Source organism: Sapajus apella, unplaced genomic scaffold (assembly GCF_009761245.1).
Source record: "Sapajus apella isolate SASKATOON/1434 unplaced genomic scaffold, GSC_monkey_1.0 scaffold10, whole genome shotgun sequence".
NCBI classification, from domain to species: domain Eukaryota; kingdom Metazoa; phylum Chordata; class Mammalia; order Primates; family Cebidae; genus Sapajus; species Sapajus apella.
In genome coordinates, this window is record NW_022436950.1 from 2,248,741 (window position 1) to 2,264,082 (window position 15,342).

Here is a 15,342-nt window from a genome sequence, read left to right on the forward strand (position 1 = left end):
CCTCCTCCATCCACCTCCTCCATCCACCTCCTCCATCCACCTCCCCCATCCTCCCTCCTCCATCCTCCTCCATCCACCTCCTCCATCCACCCTCCTCCATCCACCTCCTCCATCCTCCCTCCTCCATCCCCCTTTCCATTCCTCCTCTGTCCATCTCCCCTCTCTCCACTCTCCTGCACTCTCCCTCCCCCATCCCTCCCTCCTTTGGCCTCCCTGCCCCATCATTCCTCCTGTCTGTTCTCTCCCCATCCATCCCCTCCTCGGTTCACCCAGACGCATCCGCCTGCTTTTCTGTCCCTTTGCTTACTTTTCATTCAGCAAACACTTGTTGAGCCCTGTCATGTGCTAGGGGCTGGGGACCAGTGGGACAGACAAGACCCCTGTCCTTATAAATGGGGAAATGAGAGACTGTGAGGTCCCAGGCTGAGAGGCAAAAGCCAGGGCTGGCATCTGGTGCCTTCTGGCTGCTGCAAGGCTGCCAGCTGCCTTGTGGTCACCTGTGGGAGGCTCTGCCCCCACTCCTGGGCTCCTCAGTCTGACATACATCGCCCACGAGAAACCCTGGCCACAGAGGTTCTCAAGTCACAGGTGTGGTCTCCGTGACACAGGTGGATGGCAGGTTCCAGCCACAAGCCCAGGCTTGGCCCTGTCACATGCTCTCTGTTCTCACTCCTGTTACAGTCCCCGTCCTTGTCACAGCCCCTGTCCTGCCCCTGTCACAGCCTGGCTCTGGCACTGGCTGCCCTGTGGCACCTCAGTCCTCCTCAGGCCCTTGTTCCTGGCCCCAACACCGTGTGTGAGTTGGACGCAGTGAGCTTCCCAGCTGACTATGCTGCAGGTTCAGCAGTGGGGCCCTGGCTGGGATCTGGGCCCACCCCCACGCCTCCAGGGTGGCTGGGGACCCTGAGCCTTACCGGCTGGGCCATCTCCCGCAGGTACTGGGCACAGTCCCGGTGTCCGTGGTACTCTGCCAGGTCCGCTGCTGTGTAACCATCTTCATCCCGCAGGGAGGGGTCCACATGGTGGGAAACCAGGGTCTGGCAGCACTGCAATGAGGAGGGCACAAGTGTGACCCACCACAACACTCACCAGGTGCCCATGGGGCTGGCCCTATGCAGGCTCCTCCCCAGGCTGTCCTGGTACCCTTCCCAGCAGGGGCAGGACTTGAGTCTGGGCCGTAAGATTCCAGAGACCTGCCTAGGAGCCCCTGAGCCTCATCTCACAGACCCCTGTCCTGGCACAGACAGTACCAGGTACCGCCTATGAAGCAGTGATGAGCCAACAGGATCAGAGCGCCCTGTCCAGACCCCTCACAGCTGCCGTGCCCCAGGCGTTAAATGCATAACCCGTTTCCATGTTTGCAACCCTTGGAGGTGTGGACCAATGCAGGTGAAGAAACCAGGCTCAGAGAGACAGGCAATTGGCCCCCGGCCCCCCGACTCAGGGCCTGTGACCTCCCCACCTCCCGCCACAGCCCCACTCTCCATGGGACCATCCTCCTGGCTCCATGAGGTTCCCCCCTGGTGCCCAGAGCACCAGCTCAGGCCTGACCAAGGCTACTCACCACCTTTGCCAGCCACACTGCATGCTCCTACCCCACCAACCTGGGGCCAGTGCCCTCCTGTCTCCCTCTACCTGATGGGCTCTTGAGATGGGAACAGGGAGGAAGAGGAGCGGGGAGGAAGCTGCGGAGGGAGTCTGCAGGACTGGGAGTCTGGGGGGCATCTGAGCTGCTGAAGGAGTCACACAGGTGAGGGACGGGGGACTTCAAGAATGATTTCTGCACTTTATTCTGTAGGTATTTATTCTGTAAATATTTCTGTGTTTCTTTTATGGTACCAGGGAAACACAAAAACAAACTTGAGTGAGGTGAATGTCGTGTTCATGACACTGTGCCTCTGACTCCATCCCTGAGATAGACCAGCTGGGCCTCAGCATCTTTGGGTGAAACTGAAGTGAACTAAGAAGTGGGGCCAGGCGCAGTGGCTCACGCCTTAATCCCAGCACTTTAGGAGGCCAAGGCAGGTGGGTTGGGAGTTTGAGACCAGCCTGACCAACATGGAGAAACTCCGTCTCTACTAAAAATACAAAATTAGCCAGGCGTGGTGGCGCACACCTGTCATCCCAGTTACTCAGGAAGCTGAGGCAGGAGAATCACTTGAACCTGGGAGGTGGAGGTTGCGGTGAACTGAGATCATGCCATTGCATTCCAGCCTGGGTGACAAGAGCGAAACTCCGCCTCAAAAAAAAAAAAGAAGTTGTGAGACCCCCGGCTGGGCGCAGTGGCTCACGCCTGTAATCCCAGCACTTTGGGAGGCCAAGACGGGTGCACCACCAGGGTCAGGAATTTGAGACCAGCCTGACCAACATGGTGAAACCCTGTCTCTACTAAATACAAATAAATAGCCAGGCATGGTGGCAGGTACCTGTAATCCTAGCTACTCAGGAGGCCGAGGTAGAATTGCTTGAACCTGGGAGATGAAGTTTGCAGTGAGCCAAGGTTGCACCATTGCACTCCAGCCTGGGCAAGAGCGAAACTTCATCTCAAAAAAAAAAAAAAAAAAAAAAAGAAGAAGTTGTAAGACCCTAGAGGAAATCTCACCTCCTCTCTGGACTGCAGGTGCCTCACCTGTAAAAGGTGCAATTAGTGTTCACCCTCTACAGATACAGAGATAAATACAGGTTCAGCGCACATGTGGACGGCGGGTATGCCACGCCACGAGTAAACGTGACCCGACGCTGTCGTGCATGGCTGGGGACCGGGCAGCAAAGTCCAGTGGCCTGGAGCTCATCTGGTTCTGTGACTTGCTGGTCAGAGAACTTGGCCAGCTAACTGGGCCCGTCTGTAAAGTAGGGACAGCTGCACTGACCTATGGCTGACACCACCTCCCTCAGCCTCCCTCACCCCTGCCCCTAACAACACCCAGCTGTGCAGCTAGCAGGTCAGATCGAGACCTCAAGGGTGAGTGCCTTGTCCTGAGGAGTACTCTGAAGGTCACCACCAGAAGAAGGTGGACAAAAAGATGGAAAGAGCCCCACTCCCTGGCAGCCCTGCAGGCCCACAAGGCCAGCACCAGAACCGCAGAGCGGAAGGGCTTGTCGCTGCATGAGGATGATGACCCCGCGCCTCTAAGCCTTGGACTCAGAGTTTGCTTGTGCACTGCCTGCCTTCCTAGGTGCCATGCTGCCTTCCAGAGAGGAAGCAGCTCAGGCCGGAGGCTGCCGGCTCTGGCACAAATACCCAACCCTGGTCATGGCGCGAAAGCAGCCACACATAGCGTGGCCAGGTGCCCACGAGGTTTATTTGTGGACACTGACATTGTAACTTCATATGAGTTTCATGTGTCATGAGATGTGATTCTTTTTCTTTTTCCCCATTTAAAAAGGGGAGAACTATTTTGAGCTTGTGGGATCATACAGAATCAGGCATGTGCCCACCCCTGTCCGGAGGGCTGCTGGGAGGCTTGAACCAGATAACGCCTGAAGGTTCTTGGAGGCCCAGAAGGGCTGAACCAGTGGCTGGTGTGGCTGAGGAAGCAGCAAGCATTTGTCAGATATGCCATCTGGGCTGGGAGGCTGGGGCTGGGGAGGCTGGGGCAGATGGCTGAAGCCAGCCCCTGGGAGAGGCACCGCTCCCGAGGCTCTGGGCTGGGGGCATGGCAAGAGTTTTCCAGGATGAGATGGGTGTGGGTGGGTGGAGGTGGAGCGTCCTCGAGGCACTGTCACTCAGGAGACGAGGCCAGGACGGGGCAGAGGGGAGTTAATAGGGTCTGCAGGAGTATGAGGGGCGTCACAGCAGAGGAAGGGGGACAAGTGTCAGACCTGGCCCCAGATGGTGCTGGGGAGAGAGGGCACAGCCCTGACAGAAACAGAGCCGTGGGGAGGAGGAACAAGAGAACCTCCCCACAGGGTGACGGACTGCATGGCTGCTGGGACTGTCAGCAGAGGGTGGGTCGTGACAGATTGAACTCCATCTGGAAGTCTGTGTAGAAGCCACCCCAGCAGAGAAGCAGGTGTACAGATGGAGCCACTCCAGGGAGGAGAGACCCAAGTGGGTCAGACCAATCCACTGCCCAAGGACGTGAAACGTGGATTCACTGTAAAAGTCACTTGCCAACAGCATCAGTGAGGTAACATAGAAGTGAGAGTGAAACTCAAGAGAAAGGAAAGCGGGGGGGGGGTGGGGGGGGAGCCGAGCACCCAGAACTGCCCTCGCCCTGAGACAGGGCTGATGCCGGAAGAACAGTTATACAATGCACTGTCCTCCAGCAGCCTCAAGGGACCAGGGAGGCCAGGAAGAGTGCGAGGTCTGCCAAAGGTGGGCCTCTGGTTGACCACCTCTGGCTCTGGTTGACCACCTCCCGATGTAGGGCAAAGGCTCCACCCTCAGAGAAAACAGAAACCAGATGCCAGCCAGGCCCCTGGTGCCTGTCACGGAGGTGGTCCCGGGAACTTCCTGCCTGGAACGTGGATTAAGATGATCCTGGGCCAGGCCGGGCGCGGTGGCTTAAGCCTGTAATCCCAGCACTGTGGGAGGCCGAGGCGGGTGGATCACGAGGTCAAGAGATCGAGACCATCCTGGTCAACATGGTGAAACCCTGTCTCTACTAAAAATACAAAAAATTAGCTGGGCATGGTGGTACGTGCCTGTAATCCCAGCTACTCAGGAGGCTGAGGCAGGAGAATTGCCTGAACCCAGGAGGCGGAGATTGTGGTGAGCCGAGATCGCGCCATTGCACTCCAGCCTGGGTAACAAGAGCGAAACTCTATCTCAAAAAAATAAAAAAAGATGATCCTGGGCCCACCAAAGGCAAATAAGATATTGCCAAGGCCTCCAGTTATGCCTGCACTTCATTTTTCAAGTTTAATGCCAGCATACGCCAACAAAAATCAGAAATACAAGGAGATGAGATACCATGAATGAGAACCAGAAGACCAGCCCGCAAAGAAATAGGAATAAAGCTCAGAGAACTAACACTACAACACAACTGTGCTCATGACTTTCAAATAAAGAAAAACCCAGGCAGGCAGATCACACCTCTTCAAAATAAAAGGGTAAAAATAAACCCCTAAACATTAGTAATTATGCTGACTGTAGATGGTCTAAATGCACCAATAGATAAAGATTGTCAGACTGATGAAAAAACTAAATATGACTGCATGTGGTCAGCCAGAGGTACTGGCAAACATAAGGATTCAGAAGGCTGAAAGTGAAGTAAGAACAAGCTTTACCATCAAATAAGTAATAGAAAAGTCATGTGTGTACCTATATCAAACAGACTAGACAGGGGTTCAAAATATATAAAACAAATGGTGACAGGATTACAGGGAAATACAGACAAATCCAGAACAATAGCCAGGAATGTTCACACATTTCTCTCAAGCAATGTAAAATCGAGTAAACTAGCATGTGTATCTATATCGATCTGAAGAATACAATGACATAATGGACACGAAGAGAATAGTCAGCAGACTTTACAAGTCTTTGTTCCAAGAACAAACACAATATTTATAAAAGTTCACCAGACACAGGTCAATAAAGTAAGTTATCAAAAAATCAAAGGCTTGAAATCACCAGTGTATTTCCTGACCACAGTGCAATCTGGAGAGAAATTAATAACAAATAGATAACCGGAAGGAACACCTTTATATTTAGAAATTAAGAAATATAATTCCAGGCTGGGCGCGGTGGCTCAAGCCTGTAATCCCAGCACTTTGGGAGGCCGAGGCGGGTGGATCACGAGGTCAAGAGATCGAGACCATCCTAGTCAACACGGTGAAACCCTGTCTCTACTAAAAATACAAAAAATTAGCTGGGCATGGTGGCGTGTGCCTGTAATCCCAGCTACTCAGGAGGCTGAGGCAGGAGAATTGCCTGAACCCAGGAGGCGGAGGTTGCGGTGAGCCGAGATCGCGCCATTGCACTCCAGCCTGGGTAACAAGAGCGAAACTCCGTCTCAAAAAAAAAAAAGAAATATAATTCCAAGGAATACCTAGGGCAAATAAGAATCAAAATGGGAATTAGAAAATATTTTTTAACTGAACAATTAGCCAACAGTGGGATACAGCTAAAGCAGTACTTGGAGGAAAATTTATAGCCTTCAATAAATACATTAGAAAAGAAAAAAGGTTGAAAAGTAAGTGAAGTAGGCATCCATTTCAGTAATTTAGGAAAGAACGTAGTAACAAAGATAAATGCAGAAATTAATGAAATAAAAAACATACATTGGAGAGAATTAAATGTTTTTTGGAGGACCTCGAACAAGTTAAAACCTGGTTGTTTGAAAAACTAGTGACTAACCTCTAGTGAGACTGACTGAGACAAAAAAGAAAGACAAAAATAACCAATATCAGGAATTAAAAATGGGGAAATTACTACATATAGGCAATAAAGGATCATGAGGACATTAAAAATAACTTTATGCTAATATATTTAATAACTTAGATAAATTTGATTCCTAGAATATTTCTAGAAAATAAATCCTCGAAAAATATAATTTACCAAAACAAACACATAAAAAAAATAAAACCCTAGTTCTATAATTAAATAAATTGAATTAGTAATTAAAAACCTTCCCTCAGGCCAGGCACGGTGGCTCACGCCTGTAATCCCAGCACTTTGGGAGGCCGAGGCGGGTGGATCACGAGGTCAAGAGATCGAGACCATCCTGGTCAACATGGTGAAACCCCATCTCTACTAAAAATACAAAAATTCAGTTGGGCATGGTGGCGTGTGCCTGTAATCTCAGCTACTCAGGAGGTTGAGGCAGGAGAATTGCCTGAACCCAGGAGGCGGAGGTTGCAATGAGCCGAGATCGCGCCATTGCACGCCAGCCTGGGTAACAAGAGCAAAAAAACTCCATCTCAAAAAACAAAACAAAACAAAACAAAACAAAAAAAACCCTTCCCTCAAAGAAACAGCCAGATCCAGAGGATTTCACTAGTGAATTCCACAAAACCTTAAAAGAAACAAATAAGTCTAATATAACCAAAATGTCTCAAAACATAGAAAAAGAGGAAACACTCCTAATTCTTGGCATATTTTGATACCAAAATCTAGCAAGGAGAGAATGAAAAAAGGACATTCCATGCCAATTTTACTCAAGAATATGAGGCCAAAAATCCTCCACAAAATGTTAGCAAATTGAATTCCGCTACATTTAAAAGGAAAAATATGTCATGTTGAACTTATTCCAGGAATGCAAGGTTGGTGTAACACTTTAAACTAATCAGGGTAGATTCAGGTATTCTACTGCTGGGTATACACAGCCAAAAGATTTGAAGGCTGGATCTCAGACATATTTGCACACGCATGTTCATAGTAGCATGATTCACTACAGTCAAAAGGCAGAAGAACCCAAATGTCAATTAACAGATAAATTGAGAAAGAAAATGTGATATATACATACAATGGAATATTATTTAGCCATAAAAGGAAGGAAATTCTGACACATTACAATAGGGGTGAACCTTGAGGACATTATGCTAAGTGAACTAAGCCAGAGACAAACGGATAATACTGTACAATTCCACTTATATGAGGTATCCTAAGTCATCGAGTTCATAAAAAACAGAACATAGAATGTTGGTTGCCAGGGGCTAGGAGAAAAGGGAGATGGAGAATTGCTGTTTAATGGCCACAGAGTCTCAGTTTTGCAAAATGAAAAAGTTCTGGAGATTCACCTGCACAGCAATGTGAACAGACTCAATGCTGCTGAACTGTACACTCGAAAATATCTAAGATGGTAAATTTTATGTTATGTATTTTTTAATCACAATTTAAAATTTTTAAGGAATAATCAGGGCTGGGCACTGTGGCTCACGCCTGTAATCCCAGCACTTTGGGAGCCCAAGGCGGGTGGTTCACGAGGTCAGGAGATCAAGACCATCCTGGCTAACACAGTGAAACCCAGTCTCAAATAAAAATACAAAAAAAAAAAAAAAATAGCTAGGCGTGGTGGACTGTGCCTGTAGTCCCAGCTACTTGGGAGGCTGAGGCAGGAGAATCCCTTGAACCTGGGAGGCGGAGGTTGCAGTGAGCCGAGATCGTGCCACTGTACTCCAGCCTGGTACCTGGCGACAGAGCAAGACTGTCTCAAAACAAAAAAAAGAATAATTTGTCACATCATTCAAAGAATAACTAGGCCGGGCACAGTGGTTCGCGCCTGTCATCCCAACACTTTGAGAGGCAGAGGTAGGCGGATTATCTGAGGTCAGGAGTTTGAGACCAGCCTGGCCAATGTGGTGAAACCTCATCTCTACTAAAAATACAAAAATTAGCTGGGCATGGTGGTGTGTGCCTGTAATCCCAGCTACTTGGGAGGCTGAGGCAGAGGCTGCAGTAAGCCAAGACTGAGCCACTGCACTCCACCCTGGGTGACAGAGTGAAACTCCATCTAAAAAAAAAAAACCAATGTGATATAGTGAAACATGAAACCTATTAAAAATAACCATCATTCCTCTTTAGAGATTGCTAGAGCATCAAATAATTGTTTTGATGATTTTTAACTGGGAAAAAGCTGTCATAGCTGAGAGGCATCTAAGGAGGCATGATGACTAAATAGAATACAGCACCCTGCACGGGATTCTGGGACATAAGAAGGCCATTTGGTAAAAGCTAAGGGCATCTGAATGAAGTATGGGCTCTAGTTAACAACACCGTGTTAGTGTGGGTTCACTAATGGCGACGAATGTACTGTAACGTAAGTTGTTGAGTGTGGGGGAAAGGCCGGGGATAGTGGCTCACACCTGTAATCCCAGCACTTTGGAAGGCTGAGCTGGGAAGACTGCTTGAACCCAGAAGGTTGAGGCCTGCCTGGGCAGCATAGTGAGACTCCCATCTCTACAGAATTAAAAAAATTAGCCGGCCATGGTGGCATGCGCCTATAGTCCCAGCTACTCAGGAGGCTGAGGTAGGATTGCTTCAGCCTAGGAATTTGAGGTTGCAAATGGTGATAACATGCTGTTGTGTGTTTTGACACCCACAGTAAGAAATTTGAAAGGGAAGAAGTCTCTACTTTGAGGTTGAATAATTTTCTTTTTCACAGAGGGAAGGTGAGGAGCCTGGGTCCTCGGCTGTTTATCAAACTTCTTGGGCTCCTATGGAATATTTCATTTGAAAGAAGATTTTGCTGCTTTAAAAAAGTTCAAAAGCCACTGGCCAGGGACCACTTACCCCCTTTTGAGCCGAGGTCTCCTGGGGGCCTGCCTGAGCCACTCAGCTGGAGCAGAGCTCCTCCTGCCACCAGCTACCTGTCGGGGACACACCTCCCAGGCCTGTGGTTTACCCCGTCTCCCACCACTTCGTGTATCTACCTAGGTGGGGGACAGAGACTGGGGAGACAGAGCTGGGGTGTGAGTTGGGCAGAGCTGAGTGGAGGGGCGGGGAGGGGGTTGGTGAGAGGAAGCGCAGCAGCTGAGGAGCCTCAGAGAAAGATGCCTTCGGCGGCGCTGCTGGGAGCAGGGACTGGGTTTCCTCCACATTCCACCAAAGGCTCAGCTGCACTGAAATGCACGCCTCCGGATGGCTCTGCTGCGGCACCCTGCATGACTGTTTCAGTGGCACTGCTGAGACTGGGTGACCCGGGGCCACAGGAAGACCTTGGGCTTCAGCTGGGAGCAGTTGTCTGGACTCACAGACCCAGGATGGGATGCTCGGTTGCACCTCCACTTACAATCCCCCCAGGGTAGCCTCTCGGAGGCCTGGAGCTCGCGTGTCCTGGCTCCGGACTGCGCACCTGAGCCAGGGAGGCTCTGGAAGAACACGGGGAACCAGGAGGCTTCATGGAGGTGATTGGACGTGACACTGCCTGGGACTGGATGGGGCTGGGGAGAAGTGAACTGTGTGCGTTCCCCTGAGATGGGGTCTTGCCTTTAGATGAGGTCGACATCGTGTGGGCACCTGTGCAGGGCCAGCGGCCTATGGCTGCACCCACCCTACAAGGCTGAGTGTGGTTCTGATGCTGAATATTCGAACACTATCCCTGCCTACCTGGCGCTTCTGGATGTCCTGTTCTTGAGCCTGGGCCATGTGAGCCCCCAAGATTTATCTGGTAATAGCAAAAGGGCTGGCATCACATGCCTGGCACAGCTGTGCTTGCAGGCGGCTCACGGCAGCGGGTCTGTCCCCAAGGGCTGTCCTGAGAAGACTGCCACCAAGACCAACCGTCCCCAAGGGCTGTCCTGTCACCAAGACCAAACCCTGAACAGACAGCAGGGAGTTGCTGTGCGAAGGAAGGAGGGTGGCATGCAGGACGAGAGCACAGAGCTTGGATCTTGCCACTTGACCCTGGGCTCTTGACCTTGGCCAAGTGACTTTGCCACTCTGAGCCTCAGTTTACCCATCTGTAAAAGGGGAGTCATTGCTCCTACAGAGTTGCTGTGAGGGTCAGTGACACAGCGCTGGGCATGGCTGGCACTCGTGACTGCTCACCCTGTCTCCATCACGCCCACCTTACCTCCATCTGCCCATTCTCTGCTGCGTCGTGGAGGGGGGTCCCGCCCCAGGAGTCTCTCAGGACAGGGGTGCCCATCAGCAGGAGGCGGTCTAGAATGGGCGTGTGGCCGCCTCGGGCTGCAAAATGCAGGGCCGTGGCCCCCTCGTTGTCCCGTGCTGTGAGTCCGATGTCAGTGAATGTGACCTGGGGAAGGAGGTGTGGAGGGAGCAGTCACCCTCTCAGGGAGGGGGCACACAGAGGGGCAGAAGTGCAAGCAGACTCTGGCTGTGCCTCTCAGGGCACAAAGCACAGGGCACAACCTCAGGAAACCCTGGACAGGGCTGGCTCAGCACGTGCATCCCCATCACCCTGGGGCAGCCGGACCTTCGGGGTCCAGGTGGGGGTGAAGTGAGCGCAGTAGCTCTATTTGGAGACACCATGGTCTCAGATCTTAAAGTAAATAGCACAATAAATGAAATGCCTAGAGCACTGTAAGCAAGTGTTTGCTCTGAAGGAGGGAGAGAAGGAAAGAAGGAAGGGAGCGGGGCAGGGAGGAAAGGACTTCCTGTGGCCCGAGGGTGGCACTGCCTTGCTGGCCATTTGCACTCGGCCTCTTTGCCGGAGCAGTGGGTCTGGCACCTCCCTCCAGGGCCTGGGTTTGAGCCAGGCAGTGAGGTTTGGGACCCTGACCTGCGTGCCACCGGCCACCGCTGGAGCGACTTGAGGCCAGCCCACCTCTGGGGCCTCATCTGCCCTCTAGGGCCCTGTGCTCTGGTCCACAGCACCAGCCAGATGACAGTCTCTCACACTGACTTGCTGACACCCGTGCAGCTGGGACAGCCACGGGGCCTGGGCCTGCCAGTGGGATGGGGGCTTCTAGGACAGCCTGCCTTCCTGGTAGAGGGTCATGATGTGCCAGCCCTCTGCCTATGCCTCCTTCCTGCCTTGAATGTGCCTGCTTTCCCCACGGGGAGGCTGTGAGAACAGTAGAGAGGTCACAGCACTGCCGCCTTCTGTGTGAGTGCCTCCCAGCGCGGCCCAGGGTGCTCCTGACTGATCAGCACTCAGAAGTGTCTGTTGGGAAAGCACTGTGAGCTGGAAACACACAGGGCCAGGGCTGCCTCAGGGCTCCTCCGCATCTGGTGTGGCCTCTGGCCCTGAGACCCCAAGGCCTGGCTGCTTCTCCCCAGGATGAGCCGCTCCTGCCTCTGCACGGTCCCAGGGGCTCTGTGGACACCCTGCTTCCCTTCCCCCGGGGCCCCAGCTGTGAGCTGACGCTCTACCCTGTGTGTGCAGCCCCCGCTCACCCCAGGAGCCCGGAGCCCAGGCACAGGAGCCAGGGATAATTTGGGAGGCGGAGGTCTGGAGTGAATGGGTCAGAGCTGCTGGATCGGGAGGGGAAGCCAGCCAGGGTGGGACCCAGGTCCAGGGAGCTTCCTTCGGGAGAGGCCCCTCCAGCAGGAGGAGCTGGAAAGGCATCGTGGGGTAGGGAAGGTGCACTCACAGGCACCGGGAGGGGCTGCAGTTACCACTAAGGGAGGCTGGAGGCCAATTAAGGTGGCTTTGGGCCACAGTGGGCAGGCAGGTATCATCCTGAGGACCCTGGGGCCACGGGGAGCAGGCCAGCGCCAGCCTGAGCGTCCAGGGACACGGTGAGCAGGCGGGACCGTCCCAAGGGCCTCAAGGCCGTGGTAAGCAGCGGGTGCCATCCTGAGGGGCCAGGGCCCTCTGTTCCTTCACTTGCCCATTGGTTCAGTAAACATCACCCGAGCCTGACCACATGGCAGGTGTGGGGAACGCAGCAGGTGGCGAAGTCCTGCACCCACGGAGCTCCTGGCACTTACACCCTGGTAGGTGGAAACCACCACCAAGGCCAGGAGTTGGACGCGCCGTGTGTCCTGTGCTGGTGCTTGGGGGGAGGAAGGCAGGAGTGAGGGTGATCTGGACAGGCGGCTCCCCTGGGAAACCAGCTGGGCAGGGAAGGTCCCAGGGACACTTGGGGAGCTGTGTGCCAGGCACAGGTATAGCGCATGCAGAGGCCCGGGGGCAGAGCCAGCCCAGCCCGCAGGAGAAGGAACTGGGGTTGAGAGGGTGGGAGCTGGGAGACAGGAAGCCCCAGGCAAGCGTGGGCGGCCTGGGTGGGGACAGCTCTCCCTTCTCAGAGGACCTCAGTGGCCTCCACTCAGCAACCACAGTGACCTTCCAATACACCAGGCAGATCCTGCCGCTCCTGGCTCGGAGCCTTCCGTGGCTCCCCAGGACCCTCAGGAAAGAGCCCCGGTCCCCCCAGCGCCACTGCCTGCCTTTCCTGCCCACCCCCAGGCCCCGAGGGCCAGGCTCTCCCGGCCTCTGAATGAGCTGTGCCCTCCTCAGGAAGTGGCTTTGGGCCCTGCCCCTTGTCCAGCCACCTCCTGCCCGTCCTCCTCAGGGCGGGCCTCTCCTGCTCTTAAGCTCCGTGGGTCTCTGGCAGCCAGGCAGAGCTCCACAAACCCCGCCTCCGCTGCTTTTCTGCTGTAGAGGCAGGATGTCCCCAGCCCATCCTTGAAGAAGGCACCTCCCCAACCTCAGCCACTCTGCTCTGGGGTCTCAGGTCTTCCTTCCCCAAAGAGACCAGAAGTGGAGAAAGGTGGGGACTGACCCAGGGATCTGGGGCAGCAGGGCCTGAACAAGCCGCCGGAGGCACTGCCAGTGTGGGCGCAGACTGAGCACCTGGGCCACCACCAACTGTGAGCGTGCCCGGGAGGCCCACCAGGACTTCCAGGGGGATGCCGAGGCAGAGTGTACTGCAGGAGGTCAAGACTTCAGGGCCCGGCCTGGCTTGGTGTGCAGGGTCTCGGGAGCAATGGACCAGCTCTCCGGATGCGCCCACATCCCTGTGTGTCCCCATTCCCTCTGATGCACCCCCCCAGGATCCAGGCTCTGCTTGCCGCAGGCCCACGCTCCCTGGACGTCCCCTTCCCACCTCTGGCACCTACTTACCAGCCAGACGACGAGAGAGTAGTGGCCGCGGGCAGCAGCAGCGTGCAGGGCGCTCATGCCGTCGAGAGCTCGAAGGTGCACGTCGGCGCCACAGTCCTTCACCAGGAACTGCGCCAGGTGCAGGTGGCCCTCCTGGCAGGCCAGGTAGAGAGGAGAGGCGCCGCTGAGCGTCCGCCGGTTCACACCGCTGCAGGGAAGGGAGGGTTTGGAGGGCCAGTCCCTGCTGGTGGCTGAGCTCAGCACTCGCTGCGTGGATGTCACCACGACCTCTGTCCCTGCCCGTGACAGCCAAGTTTCCCATGTTCTTTCCAGCTGCGGCTGTGGGGTCTCCTCCCCCAGGCAGCCGTGTAGCCCCACTGCCCTATCCTTCTGTCCTTTTCTGGGGATCCTGGGTCCAGGTCAGAAACATGCATCTTCTTAGACCTGGGGGGTCACAGTCTTGGCTTCCAGGTTCTCAGCTGTCCTGGTGGAAGCTCAGGATTGACCCCCGACTCCTGTGCCCTGCGGCAGGCAGTGCAGGGTGCCTGGTGGCCATGGCGGCCTGCAGTGAGCTACGGGCTGCACTGACTGGGCTGGGGTCACAGCAGCAGGGTGGAGGCAGGGCCGGCGTCACCGGGCAGCGTCAACTCTCCCGGCTCGTGCCTGCTGTCCTGCCAAGCCTGCTGACCACGACACCCTGTCTCAGATCCTCTACCTCCCAGCCCTTCTCCTCTCAGGAGGGGAGGCTGGGGAGTAATGAGGGCTCTCATGAGTACCCCCACACCTGTTCCCCATTTCCGATGGATGAATCCGAGCAACTTGGGGTCCACCCCAGAGGTGAGTCCAAAGGCTTCAGCTGGCAGAGGGTAGACTGAGGCTGGGAGCTGATTTGCCCAGGGGCCTGCACCTGGGTTTGAACCCCCCCTCCCTCACAAAGTCCCTGCCGTTGCCTGCCCCCTAGCAGCTTCTCGCAAGGGTGAAACAGGACCCTGGCTGTGCCCTGGGCTCAGACCACGCAGGGATCATCCTGTGTGAATGGTGTGTGGTGGGTGTGTGGTGTTTGTCGTATGGGTGTGGTGTGTGTGATGTGGGTTGTATGTGGTGTGTGATGTATATGTGATGTGAGTGTGGTGTATGCGTGGTGTGTGGTGTGTGTGTGGTGTATGGTGTATGGTGTGTGTGGTATGTGTGTGGTGTGTGTGGTGTGTGGTGTGTGTGTGTAGTGTGTGTGATGCAGTGTGTGTGTTGTGTGTTGTGTGTGTGATGAGGTGTGTGTAGTGTGTGGTGTGTGTGATGTGTGTGTGTGATGTGGGGGGTGTGTGTGTGTGATGTGTGTGGGGTGTTTGTGTGTGGGGTGTGTGTGGTGTGTGTGTGGTGTGTCAGTGGTGTGTGTGGTATGTGATGTGTGTGGTGTGATGTGTATGGTGTGTGTGTGTGGTGTGTGTGTGATGTGTGTGGTGTGTGTGGTGTGTTGGTGGTGTGTGTGGTGTGTGTGATGTGGTGTGTGTCTGAGGTGTGTGTATGGTGTGTGATGTGATGTGGTGTGTGTGATGTGTGTGGTGTGTGTGTGATGTGTGTGTGTAGTATGTGGAGGGTGTGTGGTGTGTGTGATGTGTGGTATGCGTGTGTGTGTGGTGTGCATGGTGTGTGTAGTGTATGTGTGATGTGTGTGTGGTGTGATGTGTGTGTGGTGTGTGTGATGTGTGTGTGTGGTGTGGTGGTGTGTGTGGTGTGTGTGTGATGTGTGTGGTGTGGTGGTGTGTGTGGTGTGTGTGTGATGTGTGTGTGTGGTGTGTGATGTGATGTGTGTGTGAGATGTCATGTGAGATGTCGTGTGATGTGTGTGGTGTGTGTGTGATGTGTGTGGTGTGTGTGTGATGTGTGTGTGTGGTATGTGGGGGGGATGTGGTGTGTGTGATATGTGGTGTGTGTGGTGTGTGTGATGTGT

The 15,342-nt window shown here is 54.1% G+C and overlaps 1 protein-coding gene across 1 annotated transcript in view; it reads right to left on the bottom strand.

Moving 5' to 3' along the window:
• ESPNL (espin like) overlaps window positions 1–15,342 on the bottom strand; it is a 34,227-nt gene that overhangs the window by 14,960 nt on the left and 3,925 nt on the right. The window contains exons 3-5 of the mRNA XM_032277756.1: window positions 13,416–13,602; window positions 10,458–10,640; window positions 915–1,046 (exon numbers count right to left, since the gene is read on the bottom strand). Coding sequence (XP_032133647.1) covers window positions 915–1,046; window positions 10,458–10,640; window positions 13,416–13,602 — 502 coding nt within the window. The remainder of the gene's footprint in view (window positions 1–914; window positions 1,047–10,457; window positions 10,641–13,415; window positions 13,603–15,342) is intronic.